Source organism: Drosophila innubila (genome assembly GCF_004354385.1).
Source record: "Drosophila innubila isolate TH190305 chromosome 3R unlocalized genomic scaffold, UK_Dinn_1.0 2_E_3R, whole genome shotgun sequence".
NCBI classification, from domain to species: Eukaryota; Metazoa; Arthropoda; class Insecta; order Diptera; family Drosophilidae; genus Drosophila; species Drosophila innubila.
In genome coordinates, this window is record NW_022995380.1 from 2,839,856 (window position 1) to 2,853,744 (window position 13,889).

General features: G+C 36.7%; 1 protein-coding gene across 2 annotated transcripts in view; it reads right to left on the reverse strand.

The window, feature by feature from the left end:
* Positions 1-9,016: 9,016 nt before the first annotated feature.
* LOC117793054 (mucin-3A) overlaps positions 9,017-13,889 on the reverse strand; it is a 104,627-nt gene continuing 99,754 nt past the window's right edge. For both annotated transcript variants that reach the window (XM_034633431.1, XM_034633430.1), the window contains exon 13: positions 9,017-11,010. In XM_034633431.1, coding sequence (XP_034489322.1) covers positions 9,804-11,010 — 1,207 coding nt within the window. In that variant the 3' untranslated portion in view covers positions 9,017-9,803. The remainder of the gene's footprint in view (positions 11,011-13,889) is intronic.

Genomic DNA, 13,889 nt, shown 5'->3' on the forward strand with positions numbered 1-13,889 from the left:
GTTTTTTTCCTTATCTAATTTGACAAGGAGATTGAAATCGTCAGCATAAGCGCTAATTTGAATTTCTTTATTTAAGTCAATTATTTCAGCAAGTTTTTGGTATGCTATAACAAATAAAATGACCGATAGTGGCGAGCCTTGCGGGATGCCATTATGTGAATGAGTTTTTGAGAGGTAATTACCAACTCTAACTTTGATTTGTCTGTGTGTCATAAAGTTTCTTACGTAATTAATTATTTTGGGGCCTACTTTCCAATTAATAAGTTGGTCAATAATTACATGAACGCCAATTTTTTCAAATGCCTTACAAAAATCAAGCGAAACTAAAGATAAATGATTTTTTGAGCTAAGGGTTCGGTTGATAAGATGGTCTGCAAATAACAGACAATCCATAACCGATTTGCCCTTCCTAAAACCAATCTGACTTTTGTGTAGCAGTTTGTAGTTAGTTACAAACCACCAAAGTCTCTTTGCTACTATTTTGTCTAGTATTTTAGCTACACAAGAGTTCAGTGATATTGGACGATAAGACGATGGGTTTGTCTTGTTTTTGTCAGGTTTCAGGATAGGTACTATAATACTCAATTTATATTGTTGAGGAATACATTTATGAAGAATGCAGTTAAAGAGATTAATTAGTCTCTTATGGACATTGATAGGTAGTTCTTTTATCATTTGATAGTTAATCCTATCAAAACCCGGAGTTTTGCCTTTTAGAGAATTTAAGGCAGCCGAGAATTCTGTATAATTAATGTCAACTTCTATTAGATGTGCTCGTTCTCTTGTTATTGACTGTACTTCAACGTGAGCGGTCGCCAGCAACGTAGTTTTTGCTGTTCAAGTCGCTATTTTCGTTTTGGTTTCTCTGTCAGCATGCAATAATTCATGATGTTCCTCGTCGCATATCTTACACCTCTCTTGGCACGGTTGGTTAATCGAGAATTTGTGGTTTAGGCAAATGAAACATATGTGTTCGGCTCGGACGAAGTTCCACCTTTCTGCTATATTTATTTGGTTGAATCTGATACAGGCCTTTATGTTGTGACCTGGTGATTTACAATACTTGCATGCTTTTTCTACTGTTGTATTCATTGTTATTGGGTTTTCCTTATAGCTCCTTGGCCTTGCCGCCTGGATCGTTTGTAAATGCTTTTCCAGGAATTGCATGACATCTTCCAGAGTCTGAATTTCCTTTGTCTTATTAGAAGCAATTTCATACTGCTGCAGACCTTGCCGGTCAAATTTTCTGATTAAAGTGCTAGCAATCAGTAATGTGCCGCTTAGACTACACCATGTAGATTACACGATTGTCTACGTGTAAACAATTGAGTGTCAACTATAAATTGTAAACGTTAACAATATAAACAATGTCAACAATGTAGACTATGCCGACAATATGAGAAGAGTGAGCTGGCGTACTCAAGGGAAAATAGTTATATAAATTTGTTGAATATAAATGAATTATATTCAATTAAAGTTGGGAAATTATCCAACTTTATTGTTCATTATTATAATATTATGGTGCACCATAATGGAGGTGTATTAAATGGTTTGAAATTAGCTCAGTTTGTCGAATGACAGAAGTGATCGAGAGAGATAAGTCCGTGATTACGAGTAATTTAGTTCGTTCATTTGATTTTCTCTGCTCGCTTGTTCAGATGGAGATGTATGGAGTTTTAGGAGATTTTCGGGCTGTTTTGCTTTCTGTGTCACCCCTGAATATAGTGCATTTAAAACACATTGTCGAGCTCTATAAGAATTTTAAGTAGAGGATCAAACGACATTATTAAAGGCGACAGAAATATTAACTGAGAATACCAAAATTATTAAGAAATATATTATTTTATATAAATATAATTTATATCTAACGTGTTAATTAATAAAATATAAATATTATAGATAATTGCAATTGGGTGACAAATTGCATTTAGCTTTTTTAAAAAAAAAGATAACAGCAAAAATCAACCAGAAGCGTAGCCAACCCTATGAAGGATACTATTGTAGACATTGTTCATGTATTGTTTGCATTGTTTACGGATTGTTTGCATTTTTTACGGATTGTTTACATTGTTTACGGATTGTCTACATTGTTTACGCATTGTCGTCACCAATTCGTAGACATTCAAAAATTACGCTTAATGGCACAACACTGCTAGCAATGAATGGCTCGGCATCCTTGACCGGGACTCCGATTCCTTTTATTGCGTGCAAACTGTTGTTTGTTGTATGTAACATATTCTGAACACTCTTGTCAGATTCATTGTTCATGTTTGGCAGATCTAAAATGCGGTTCCAGTGGTTTGAAAATAGCTTTCTCAAATTTTCGTATCTATTCTTTAAGATACTTAAGACTGTGTCGTAGCTCTCGGTGCTGATGTGTAAGTGCCTTATCAATTGAGCCGCATCTCCTCTTACAAGTTCCTTTAGTCGTATAAATTGTGACTTCGTATCGAACTCGACATTCGTGTGATTTGAGTGAACGTATCAGAGAAGCTGGACCATGAGGTAATACCTCCAAAGAACGTCAGTATTTCCACTGGTTTCGATTTCATCTTTTGCTCTGAAAGTTTGTTCTGTGTGAGCCATCGTATTTTTTCCCTTTTCGCTTCGTTGAGTTCTTCATATTGATCCCGTAGTGATGGAGTTGCTTGGCCATGTTTTATTATTTTCTTGAAATCAGTCTATCGAAATCTTCCTTCATTTCGTCATAGTCGTTTTGATGCTGTTTATAGTCTTTTCCAGAACGATTCATCGTTCTTTGTAATATGCGAACCGCTCAGTTAAACTCTTTTTTTCGCAATTCATTTTCTTCCATTTCGATTATCATTGTCTCATTCAATGATTGCTTAATTGTTTTCTTATTTTACTCATTCATTATTCTATTTTTTATAGTTTGAGTTTTTTCATATGCTCCTTTTAAGAAGTATTCGCCTCCCAACAATGATTCATTTGTCTGTAAGATTTGATGCTGGGTTTTGAACAATTCCCATTGCTATTGAACTTTTATCGCCCAGTTCAAACCAGGATGCTCGTTTTAGGAGGAACTAGGCCCTCCTTCCAGCGTTTTAACTGCTCATATGTTGTGGACTGATTTGCCCCTAATGCGTTCAGTTGTTCCCGAGTGTAAGCCATTTTTACATATATATATTAAAATAAAACAAAATTAAAACATTTTTCTTCTTTTATTTCAAATATTTTTTATTTTTAATATTTTTTGTTTTGTTTTAAACGCTTAGTTTTAATTCCCGCGCCGTTGCTTTTTTCTGCGTTGCTTAGTTTTGTCCCGCACCTTTTTATTGCGATGGTTAGTTTATTCCCCCACCGCTCTTTCTCCTGCGACGCGTAGTTTAAGTTCCCGCGCCGCTCTTCTTTCTACATTGCATAGTTTTGTCCCGCAACGCTCTTTCTTCTGCGATGGTTAGTTTATTCCTCCACCGCTCTTTCTCCTGCGACGCTTAGTTTAAGCTTCCGCGCGCCCTTTTTATTCCGCCGTAGTGGTTCCCCTTCTTTGGTCGATCGTTGTCAGGTTTCCGCGCCGCCTTCTTCTTCCGTCCACCTCTGATTTCCACGCCGCTCTTTTCTGCGTCGCTCAGTGCTGAAACCTTCGCAGATCTGTCTTCTGCGCCGCTTGTTTGTTGCTTAGTTCTGCTTTCGTCCACTCACGCGCTGCAGCCGCACGTACTTTGCCAGAGAACTGTATTTTTATATTTCCCTAGCTGAGCCACGATGCACGACAGGTGCGTTCTATGGACTTGTTTCCGTGATACCGATTAAAGCATCTACTGGACATGGCAGTCACTAAGCAAAATTGCTCGAAAGACCATATGCATGCAAATCTCTACTTGAACTTTGTCGCATTGTTAGTCGCAACGTCAGAACTAGTATGTAAGCGTTTGTATATCTGGCTCTTTTCTACTTATTGTTCTAAGTTCTAATGTGTTATGTGGAGGCAGATTACTCCTTTTTACTTTTTTTATATATGACGTTGTTTGTATAGATTAGAGTTATAGTATATTTGACTCACTCTTCTCATTATTTGTGTTATATGATCTTACGTACAAGCGTGTATATTTCTTTATTTATTTTAAGTATACAGGTTCCCACAGTTGTCTATTATTACTGAGCGCCAGGACTACGGCCCATGTGGTAATTCAACGTTGTAGTGACCCTTTCAAGTGGCTTGTGTCCCGAACGTTTCAGATCGTATGTTCATTTATGAACAAACTGACTTTTCATTTCATTTTGAGACGTCCACTAAAAATTATCATTTTAATTATCTTTTGAACTAGCTGTCGGATTTGGGTGTTCGAGGTATCAATCGACGCGTATTTTTAATTAAAATTTTTAAGACTCCCACTTACACCCCCTTATCAAATGAACCAGGTAAGTTCGCAAAAGTTTTAGTATGCCATTTTGTAAGTTAGGACTACACCTTTCGATCGGTTTATAACTTGAGCTGATCGGACAGTCGTAGCAAATTTTCATTGTTAGCTGTATATATTGCTAGTCGCCTTTCGCACCCTTTGTGCTGCTTTCAATCTTCTTACACCATATGACAAAAATGGCCGCCATTCAATTTGAAAACAAAACAAATATGTTTGGACTTATTCAACAAGAATAAAAAAGCTTTAATATAGGATACAACTGAAACCATCTGTGCGCCCTAAATATGTAAATTTTTTTAACTAAATAAAATACTTCGCTTGGGTTCCACTGGTGCGGTACTTACAAAAGGCATAAAAAAGAGGTTCCAGATAAGGTGTGGCGTTATTTGGCACTGTGGGCAACAGTTACATTGAATTAAAAATGACTGAGCTTAAAGTGAAAAGAGGAAGCTTGGACTTCTATAAAACACTTTATTAACTTTCTAATTTTGGCGTTTAATAAAATGTTAGCATAGCACAGCTGACTCAATAATGTGACCACTCACCATTTGGTTACTTTTTCATGTTGCACTGGTCACACTTTATTTTTGACGCTGAGCATTCACATTTATGACTTTTTATTCGCTCGTCACAAATTTTGAGAGAGTACTTAGCTTAAAACTTGACTTTGTTAGTTAATTTTACTCGGTTTTTTTTTTGCTAAAATTTTTGTATAAAACCATGTAACCATAAGCAATCGAAAAATGCTCAACATTTAGTCGATGACGAGCAAAAGTCAGTATAGCCAATGGGCGCGCTCACCAGGCACGTTTGCTCCCTGATAATTTTTGTGATACCTAAGATACTTCTGGTTAACTGGACTGATACCGGATCATGATACCAAATTTTGTGTATCATAAAACCTGAGCATGTATCACAAAAAAAAGATTGCTACTTTTCTGCTCCCGTCAGCTATTTTTATCGAAATACATAAAATGTTTATAGAAAGTTTTCTTTGTTATCAATGTTTAACTGCAGGAGCAGTTTTACAATTATATGAAATGTATTTAAATTTATTATTAAAGATTAGATAGTGTAACGAAAATGGCAACTTTGACTTTGCAGCCTACGCCCACAGTTGCCACGCTCGACAGTAGAATACCCTTGCCCAGGTACTCTTTACTAAAAGATGATTTTCGACCGATTGTCCATTTGATATATGGAACCGAATTGAACTAATTTTGATCACTGTGTACAAAACCAAAATAAAACACATATTCTATTAGTTTGGTTAAGATGCTTAAAACAAAAAACTTTTTCATACAAAAACTTAGTTTTCGACTGTGCGTTTTGTAGCAGCTATATGATATAGTGGACCGATTTTAACCAAAATTTGGTGAGTATGTTTAATACAATCCCAGTTGTATATTCAGTATGTTTGGTTAAGGTGTCTTAAAAAACAAAAAACTTTTTCATACTAAAACTTGATTTCGACTGAGAGTCTAAATAGCAGCTGTAAGATATAGTGGTCCGATTTGAACCAAATTTGGTCAGGATGTATAATACAAGCCCAGATTCATACTGTGTCAGACTGGTCGAGATATCTAAAAAAAACCAAGAAGTTTTTCGTACTAAAACTTCATTTTCAATCTATCGTTTCTATGGCAGATTAATGATATAGCGGTCCGATCTAAAAATAAAAACAAACTTGATCTGCGTATGGTATCCAGGAACCTACATACCAAGTTTGAAGTCTCTAGCTCTTATGGTCTCTGGAAGTTGGGATTTGGCGAGCGAAGCGATCAGGGGCGGAGTCCCCCAGTTCTAGATAAACTCTTTAATTTCATACAAAAACCAGTTGACAATTCTAAGGGCTCGCATTGAGCGATGAGCGACTGGGCGGCTGAGCGACGCGTGGGGAAATCTCTCATTATTTATTGCAAAAATCATATCTTTTGACCCAGTTAAGATATTTTAAAAATTTAAAAAGCATTTGATAGAAAATGTCTTTGAAATAAATGCTCGCACTGTGCCATAGGCCCACTGGGTGGGTTAGGTTTAACTGTCAAAGTTTAAAAATTTTTTCTGTGAATATTTTACATGTAAATTAAAAAAATGGGGCTCCGCCCCCTGCTCGCTTCGCTCGCGGTGAGGTGCCAGGTAATCTATTCTAAAAGTTGATTTTCGACCTATTGTTCCTATCACAGCTATATGACACATGGAACCGATTTGAACAAAATCTGGTCAGAATGTACAAAACCAACATTAATGCATACTCTATCAGTTTGGTTAGGTTCTACCAATCGGTCCTATGACAGCTATATGATATAGTCGACAAATTTCAACGAACTTCGGCCAGGATGGACAAAACCAAGTTAAATGAATATTCTATGAGTCTGATTAAGATATCTCAAAAAAACAAACAACTTTTTCGATTGAGCGTCTCTATTGCAGCTATATGACTCTATAGGACGGACAGGTGGACGGACAGACGAACGGACAGACAGACAGACGGACGGACAGACGGACGGACAGTCAGACGGACGGACAGATGGACGGATAGATGGACGGACAGATGGACGGACAGATGGACAGACAGATGGACAGACAGATGGACGGACAGATGGACGGACAGATGGACAGACAGATGGACGGACAGATGGACGGACAGACAGACGGAGAGACGGGCAGGCAGACGGACACGGCTCAATCGAGTCGGCTGTTGATTCTGATCGAGAATATATATACTTTGGGGGTCTGCCACGACTCCTCACCACACCCTATATATAGGCATTGCCACAGCCCTCGTTCGCCAAAATGTGACAAAAACATAAAAATTCAAACAGTCGACCATTTCGATTAAAAGATATAATCAAATATGCGATGACGTTACTTAACGAATATAGAAGTTGGTTTTGAGTTAAAATTGAAAAGCGCAAAACTCTCCAAAATGAGCTTTTTTGTATACAACTTTTTAAATATCATTGTTGACATGACGTGACGTTACATAAATTTCTTTGATTTTTTTAAAATTTGTTTATGCAAAAATTAATATATATTTATACCCTGAGCCCATTAAAAATGGGCAAAAAAGGCAGAATGTATGTAAAAGGCAGAAGGGGGCGTGGCAGACCCCCCAAAGTATATATATTATTGATCAGGACCAACAGCCGAGTCGATTGAGCCATGTCCGTCTGTCTGTCCGTCCGTCCGTCTGTTTGAACGCGTCGATCTCAGAAACCATAAAAGCTAGACTTTAAACTTGGTATGTAGCTGCCTGGATACCATAGGCAGATCAAGTTTGTTTTTATTTTTGGATCGGACCACTATATAATATAGCTGCCATAGGAACGATACATCGAATACATTTTGTTGAGATATCAGAACCAAACTGATAGAATATGCATCTAGGCTGGTATTATACATCTTAAATAAATTTGGTTAAGATCGGTTAACTAAATCATAGAGCTGCCATAGGAACAATACATCGAAATGAAGTTTTAGTATGGAAAAGTTTTTTGTTTGTTGAGATATCAGAACCAAACATCTAGGCTGGTATTATATATCCTGACCAAATTTGGTTAAAATCGGTCCACTATATCATATAGCTGCAATAGAGACGCTCAATCGAAAATTAAGTCTTAGTATGAAAAAGTTGTTTGTTTTTTGAGATATCTTAATCAAACTCATAGAATATTCATTTAACTTGGTTTTGTCCATCCTGGCCGAAGTTCGTTCAAATTGGTCGACTATATCATATAGCTGTCATAGGACCGATTGGTAGAACCTAATTCAAACTGATAGAGTATGCATTAATGTTGATTTTATACATTCTGACCAGATTTGGTTCAAATCGGTTCCATATATCATATAGCTGCCATAGGAACAATAGGTCGAAAATCAGCTTTTAGAAAAGAGTACCTGGGCTCAGGGTATCCTACACCTACAAGCGAGCAGGGGATGGAGCCCCCTTGATAATTTTTTAGTAATGAAAAAACTTCTACAATATATCAGAATTAACTTTTTTTTTTTGCATTTTCATTAATTTTTTGATCATCTTTATAATACATACTCTTCATTTTGAAAGTAAATTTTTTAGAAAACGGCCAAATGTATAGAAAACTTAATTTATGCAAATTAACAGTCGATAATTCTATTAAAGTAGGTTAACTTATGTGTAAATTGTACAAATTTTAAAGTCATCCTGTATATATATGGGTAGTCTCCTTTTACACCCTTCGTGCTGCATTCGTCACTAGCGCGGTTTGCCATCCAGATTGAATTCGCCTGGTTCTGGACAGGTTTCCAGAAATATTTTATTTAAATATTTTATTTAAAGTGGTTTCCACAAAAGCAATTTTTAATACTCTGTACTGAAAATGTACATTGGTCTATTGGGATTGTTTAACGCGAAACAGCAGATGATGGCGTGGCAGACCACCAGAACCTGCAAAATATCTACTTTGACTAACCCTGCCATGAAACGAAAGTTCTTTGAGTAGCATGCAGCGTGCACTCAATCAACAGCGTCGGTAGACATGGCATGTCCACATAGATCTCAAAGACTATGACATCACTGTAGAAAATTGAAAGTTCAATTTAATACCATTTATCTCTATGTCAACATTAAAACACAATTTGTAAATAATTAGCAATGTTTCTATTATCCATTTTTTTTAATTTATGTACATTACCGGCATACACGAAATTATATATGAAAACACTTAATGCACGATTGGAATGGTATTGTATGATTCCACAAATTGCTAAATGTATTACATACAGCAATTGTGGTTTTTGTTTTTTTAATAATTAGAATTGTTTGTTTTTACGTATGTATTCTTGTTTATAGAATAAGTATGAATGAATGTATGTACATTTGAGAATAGTTATCTCCTCGAACTACTTGCATGTCCATTTTTAATTTCACATTATACAAATAATACAAATGCTCCCTTCTTATATGCAAATATAAATATCTAATTTAAGCTAATAGGTATTCGGTGTTTTTATATATTTAAAGTCTTATTTATGTATACTTATATACGATTATGTGTGTATGTATATGCCTGTCGCTGCTGGTAGACTCAAGTGGGAAGCAACTTGTTGCGAAAGGTTATGGCTCGCATAAGTAAACTCGGAACAAGTGAAGATGAGCTTTCCACTTTTCTTAATTTTTGTTTAGTAGGTAAAATATTTTCTCTACATTTTTAAATAGGCATTAATAATATTAAATTAAAATTAAGTTAATAAATATTTCCATTTACTTTTTTTCTGTTACAAAAGCGTGGCGCTTACTTTCTTGGTGTTTTCTCAGGCTAAGAATATGCTGGATAGAGGTAGGGCCAAAGAGTAGAACACATATGACATAATATAAGTGTTTGAACTTCTAAAAACTTTTATAGTTTAAAATAGCATTATAATATTCTCAATAGATTATCATCGACTTGATGTTGCTGGCGATGCAGATGGTATACCAATGACGCTAGCAGTAACACCTGTCCCAGGTGTACTTACAACTATGCCTATAGTATGATCGGTTTCCTTTTTCGTTGTTATTGGTGACCGACTTAAGGGATCCACAGTTATCATATGTTGTACTGCCATATTCATTGTTGGAGGCAATGGTCCTGGCACCTTTCCGATTCCGATTGTAGGTAATTGCGTTTGTGATGGTTGCGAAGGCGACGAAGCAATAATACTTACACCTGCAGGTGGCTGCATCCGAAGATGTGAGGCAGGTAGACCCAAGGGACCTGCCGATGGTGGAGGTATGGGACTCGGTTCTTTACCTCTCAAATGAGCTGCGGACTGTGCTGCATATATGCTTAAAACCTTCTGACGTTCTTCAGCTTCATGACGAAATGCAGCCTCCATTATAGGGTTATAGCGCAAGATAGGTGCATATGGATCACGGTAAGGATCAATGCCCCACGCTGGCGGGCCAGACGGGGGAAAATGTGTGAGTGGCCCTCCGACTCCTAATGTAGGGGGCATCATGTTGCGTGGAAGATGAGCTGCCGATGATGGTAACACGTGCGAAGGTCCATGCCGTCCCGTAACCATGAAATTAGCATGATGATGCGCTGCTGCAACGGCTGCATTTGCCTGTGCCGCGACTATCGATGAGGGGTGATAACGCGGGTCCCCAACACTACCTGCCGCCGATACGCGCATAAGCATTACCTCTTGTTCCTCTTTTGTCCGTGGATGTTCTTCTTTAATGCGAATCTCGGTATTATGTTCACCAATGCTACGATGAGGTGATCGATCCCGTGGTGTTGATACTACAACCGCTGCCTGTTTGTTACTCTCGTTGATGCGTTGTTGCTGCAATAATCTTTCACGTTCAATCTCACGGCGTTCTATTTCACGTCGCTCACGTTCTTTACGTTCTCGTTCTCTTTCCCGTTCTTGTTGCTCACGCTTTAATTTTTCGTCTTTTTCTTTTCGTTCACGTTCTTCACGTTCTCGTCTTTGACGGTCACGTTCCCTCTGTTCTCGTTCTCGTATCTCACGTTCACGTTCTCGTTCTTCTGCTTCGCGACGGGCATTCTCTAGAACAGGATCGGACTTGACAGCCCAACCACTTGGTCCAGTTGCACCTGTGGGATGGTACGTCACAGATCGTGGAATAGAACTTGTTCTGGAAAATAAGTTATAAAAATTGATTTTAAAGCTTTAATAGATACATTTACGTTCAAATATATATCTTAACATGTCATATTAATTTTTGATCAGATTTACAGCTAGATGGTCCTTGGCAGCCATTTACGTCTCAAATTCAAACACCAAAACTCCAAAGCTGGAAACCAAACGAAAATCTCCCAAAAATGTATGTATGCCCTTGCAGACCGCTGTATTAAATTTTCGACAAATTGTTCCAATGCCAGCTATGATAAAGTAATCTGACTTGAACTAAATTCATTCAGGGTATAAACGACAAACCCAAATGCATTTTCTGTCAGTTTGGTTAAGGTATCTTAAGAAACAGAAAGTTTTTCATAAAAAAACTTAACTTTCGACTGATCGGTTCTATGGCAGCAATATGATAAGTGTTCCGATTTGAAGAAAATTTGAACAAAATTAAATGACCAACCCAGATGCATTTGCTGTCAGTTTGGTGAAGGTATCTCAAAGGCTTGATTTTTCCCAAGCGATATGTACATTTCCAAGATTTGTTAAGAACACCAGTGATGCCAACTATTTTTCAGACAAATAGGTCAAACGACCAAAGAAAATAGTTAAAAACTGATCGGCCGGTGCTACAGGTGAGCATACTCGACTGTCGGAGACCCCGTACTTACTATGGCAAAAACTAATAATGGAAAAAATGAAAAAATATTTAGTTAACTTAAATGCATGTTCTATCATATTGGGTACAATGTCTCATAAGACATAAAAGATTTTCATACTAAGACTTGATTTTCGCCCGATCGGTCCTATGACATCTATATGATATAGTGGTTCGATTTGAACCAACTTTGGACAGGATATATAAAACCAAGTTTAATGCATATTTAATCAGATTGGTTACGATATCTCATAAAACAAAAAAGTTTTTTATACTAAGACTTAATTTTCACCCGATCGGTCCTATGATAGCTATATGATATATTAGACCGATTTGAAACAACTTCGGTAAGGATGTATAAGACTAACTTAAATGCATATTCCATAAGTTTGGTTACGATATCTTATAAAACTTAAAAGTTGTTCATACTAAGACTTAATTTTCGCCCGATCGGTCCTATGACAGCTATATGATATAGTAAACCGATTTGATCCAACTTCAGTAAGAATGTATAAGACTAACTTAAATGCATATTCTATAAGTTTGGTTACGATATCTCATAAAACTAAAAAGTTTTTCATACTAAGACTTGATTTTCGCTCGATCGGTCCTATGACAACTATATGGTATAGAGGTTCGATTTGAACCAACTTTGGACAGGATATATAAAACCAAGTCATATGTTTATTGTATTAGTTTGCTTTAAATATCTCAAAAAAACATGATATTGGGGTCCGGTTGAAAAAAGAAACAAACTTGACCTGCCTGCAATATAGAGGAACCTACATACCAAATTTGGTGTCACTAGCTTTTAAATTGTTCTTATAATTTGGATATGAAATTTTTTTTCGATTTGTGGGCGATAAAGGGGGCGTGGCCGAATTTTGAAACAAACTTGATCTGCTTGCAATATAGAGGAACCTACATACCAAGTTTGGTGTCTCTATCTCTTATAGTCTCTGAGATCTAGGCGCTCATACAGACGGACAGACAGACGGACATTGCTATATCGACTCGGCTATTGATGCTGATCAACAATATATATACTTTATAGGGTCTGCCACGCCTCCTTCTGCCTGTTACGCACATATTCGTTAAAACAAACCCAATAGACTGTACTTGTATCAGTTTAAAGTACGGGGTCTAAAAAGGTCAGAAAATAAATAGGACAGAAAATGGGACAATATTTTTTAAAATTTAATTTAACAGTTTGAGGGCATCCTCGATAATTTTCTATTTGGCCTTTTCTCATAAATTATATGCCGCTATGGCTCCAATTAGTTTTAGGTATTTGTCAGGTAATTGATAAAGATGGCAACAAGACTTGTGCTTACGCAATCCGAATCATTAGAAGATAAAATATACATAAACATATAATTGAAAAATTGTATAATATACACATTATTCTTTTGGTTAAAATAACATTTAACGACTCTATTTCAAAACGGTTTCTTAATTTTGTTTTTAGTAAAATAACTTTTCTGAACCCTCTCTACTTCTGCGTTCGCCCAAGGCAATACGAATACGGACAGAGCAAAAGTGACTAGTTCCAAAAAAAGGTTATTGCATGCCGAGTCTTGATATTTTTTTGCATGAGGGACTCGTCACTAATCCGAATGTAATTTGTTGTTGCCTTATTGTTTCGTAAACACTGAAAACGAAAAACTTCACTTTGTTGTGAATTGTCTTACGCATGTATTTTATTCGCATTTTTTCATTTGCAATTTAATTTTTTTACTTGAAGAAACATGTTCCTATTTTTTTCCAGTGTACACATTGAAACAAAAAATTTAAGTTATATGGGTATTGGTGCGAATGTGCCCGCACAAATACATAAGGCAGCCTTGAGCACCCCTGCTCTAATCACTAAGCAAATAACCTATAGAGTTTTCATTTCATACAATTTACTATAGACCTGAAAAAGGACGGTTCAAAGTTAATTTAACGGGTGTACCCAATGTCTGGGGTTTTTTGTGGACACTTTTTGTATGAAATGAGTTATCTATAGGTTATTTGCTTAAAGCCTTTATGTATAGAGTACGGTTTTACCATCTCTAGTAGTAAGATTTTCCAACGCCAATTTTGTGCATACGATTCTACAATCTACAATGCCGAATGAGTATAAACAAAAATAGCGGGATGTACGGCTAAACAGCAAAGAATTCCAAGCGTGGCTGCGAAAGAAGGAAAGACAACCCACGAGTGTTCTGCAGTAATTGAGAATGTAGTAT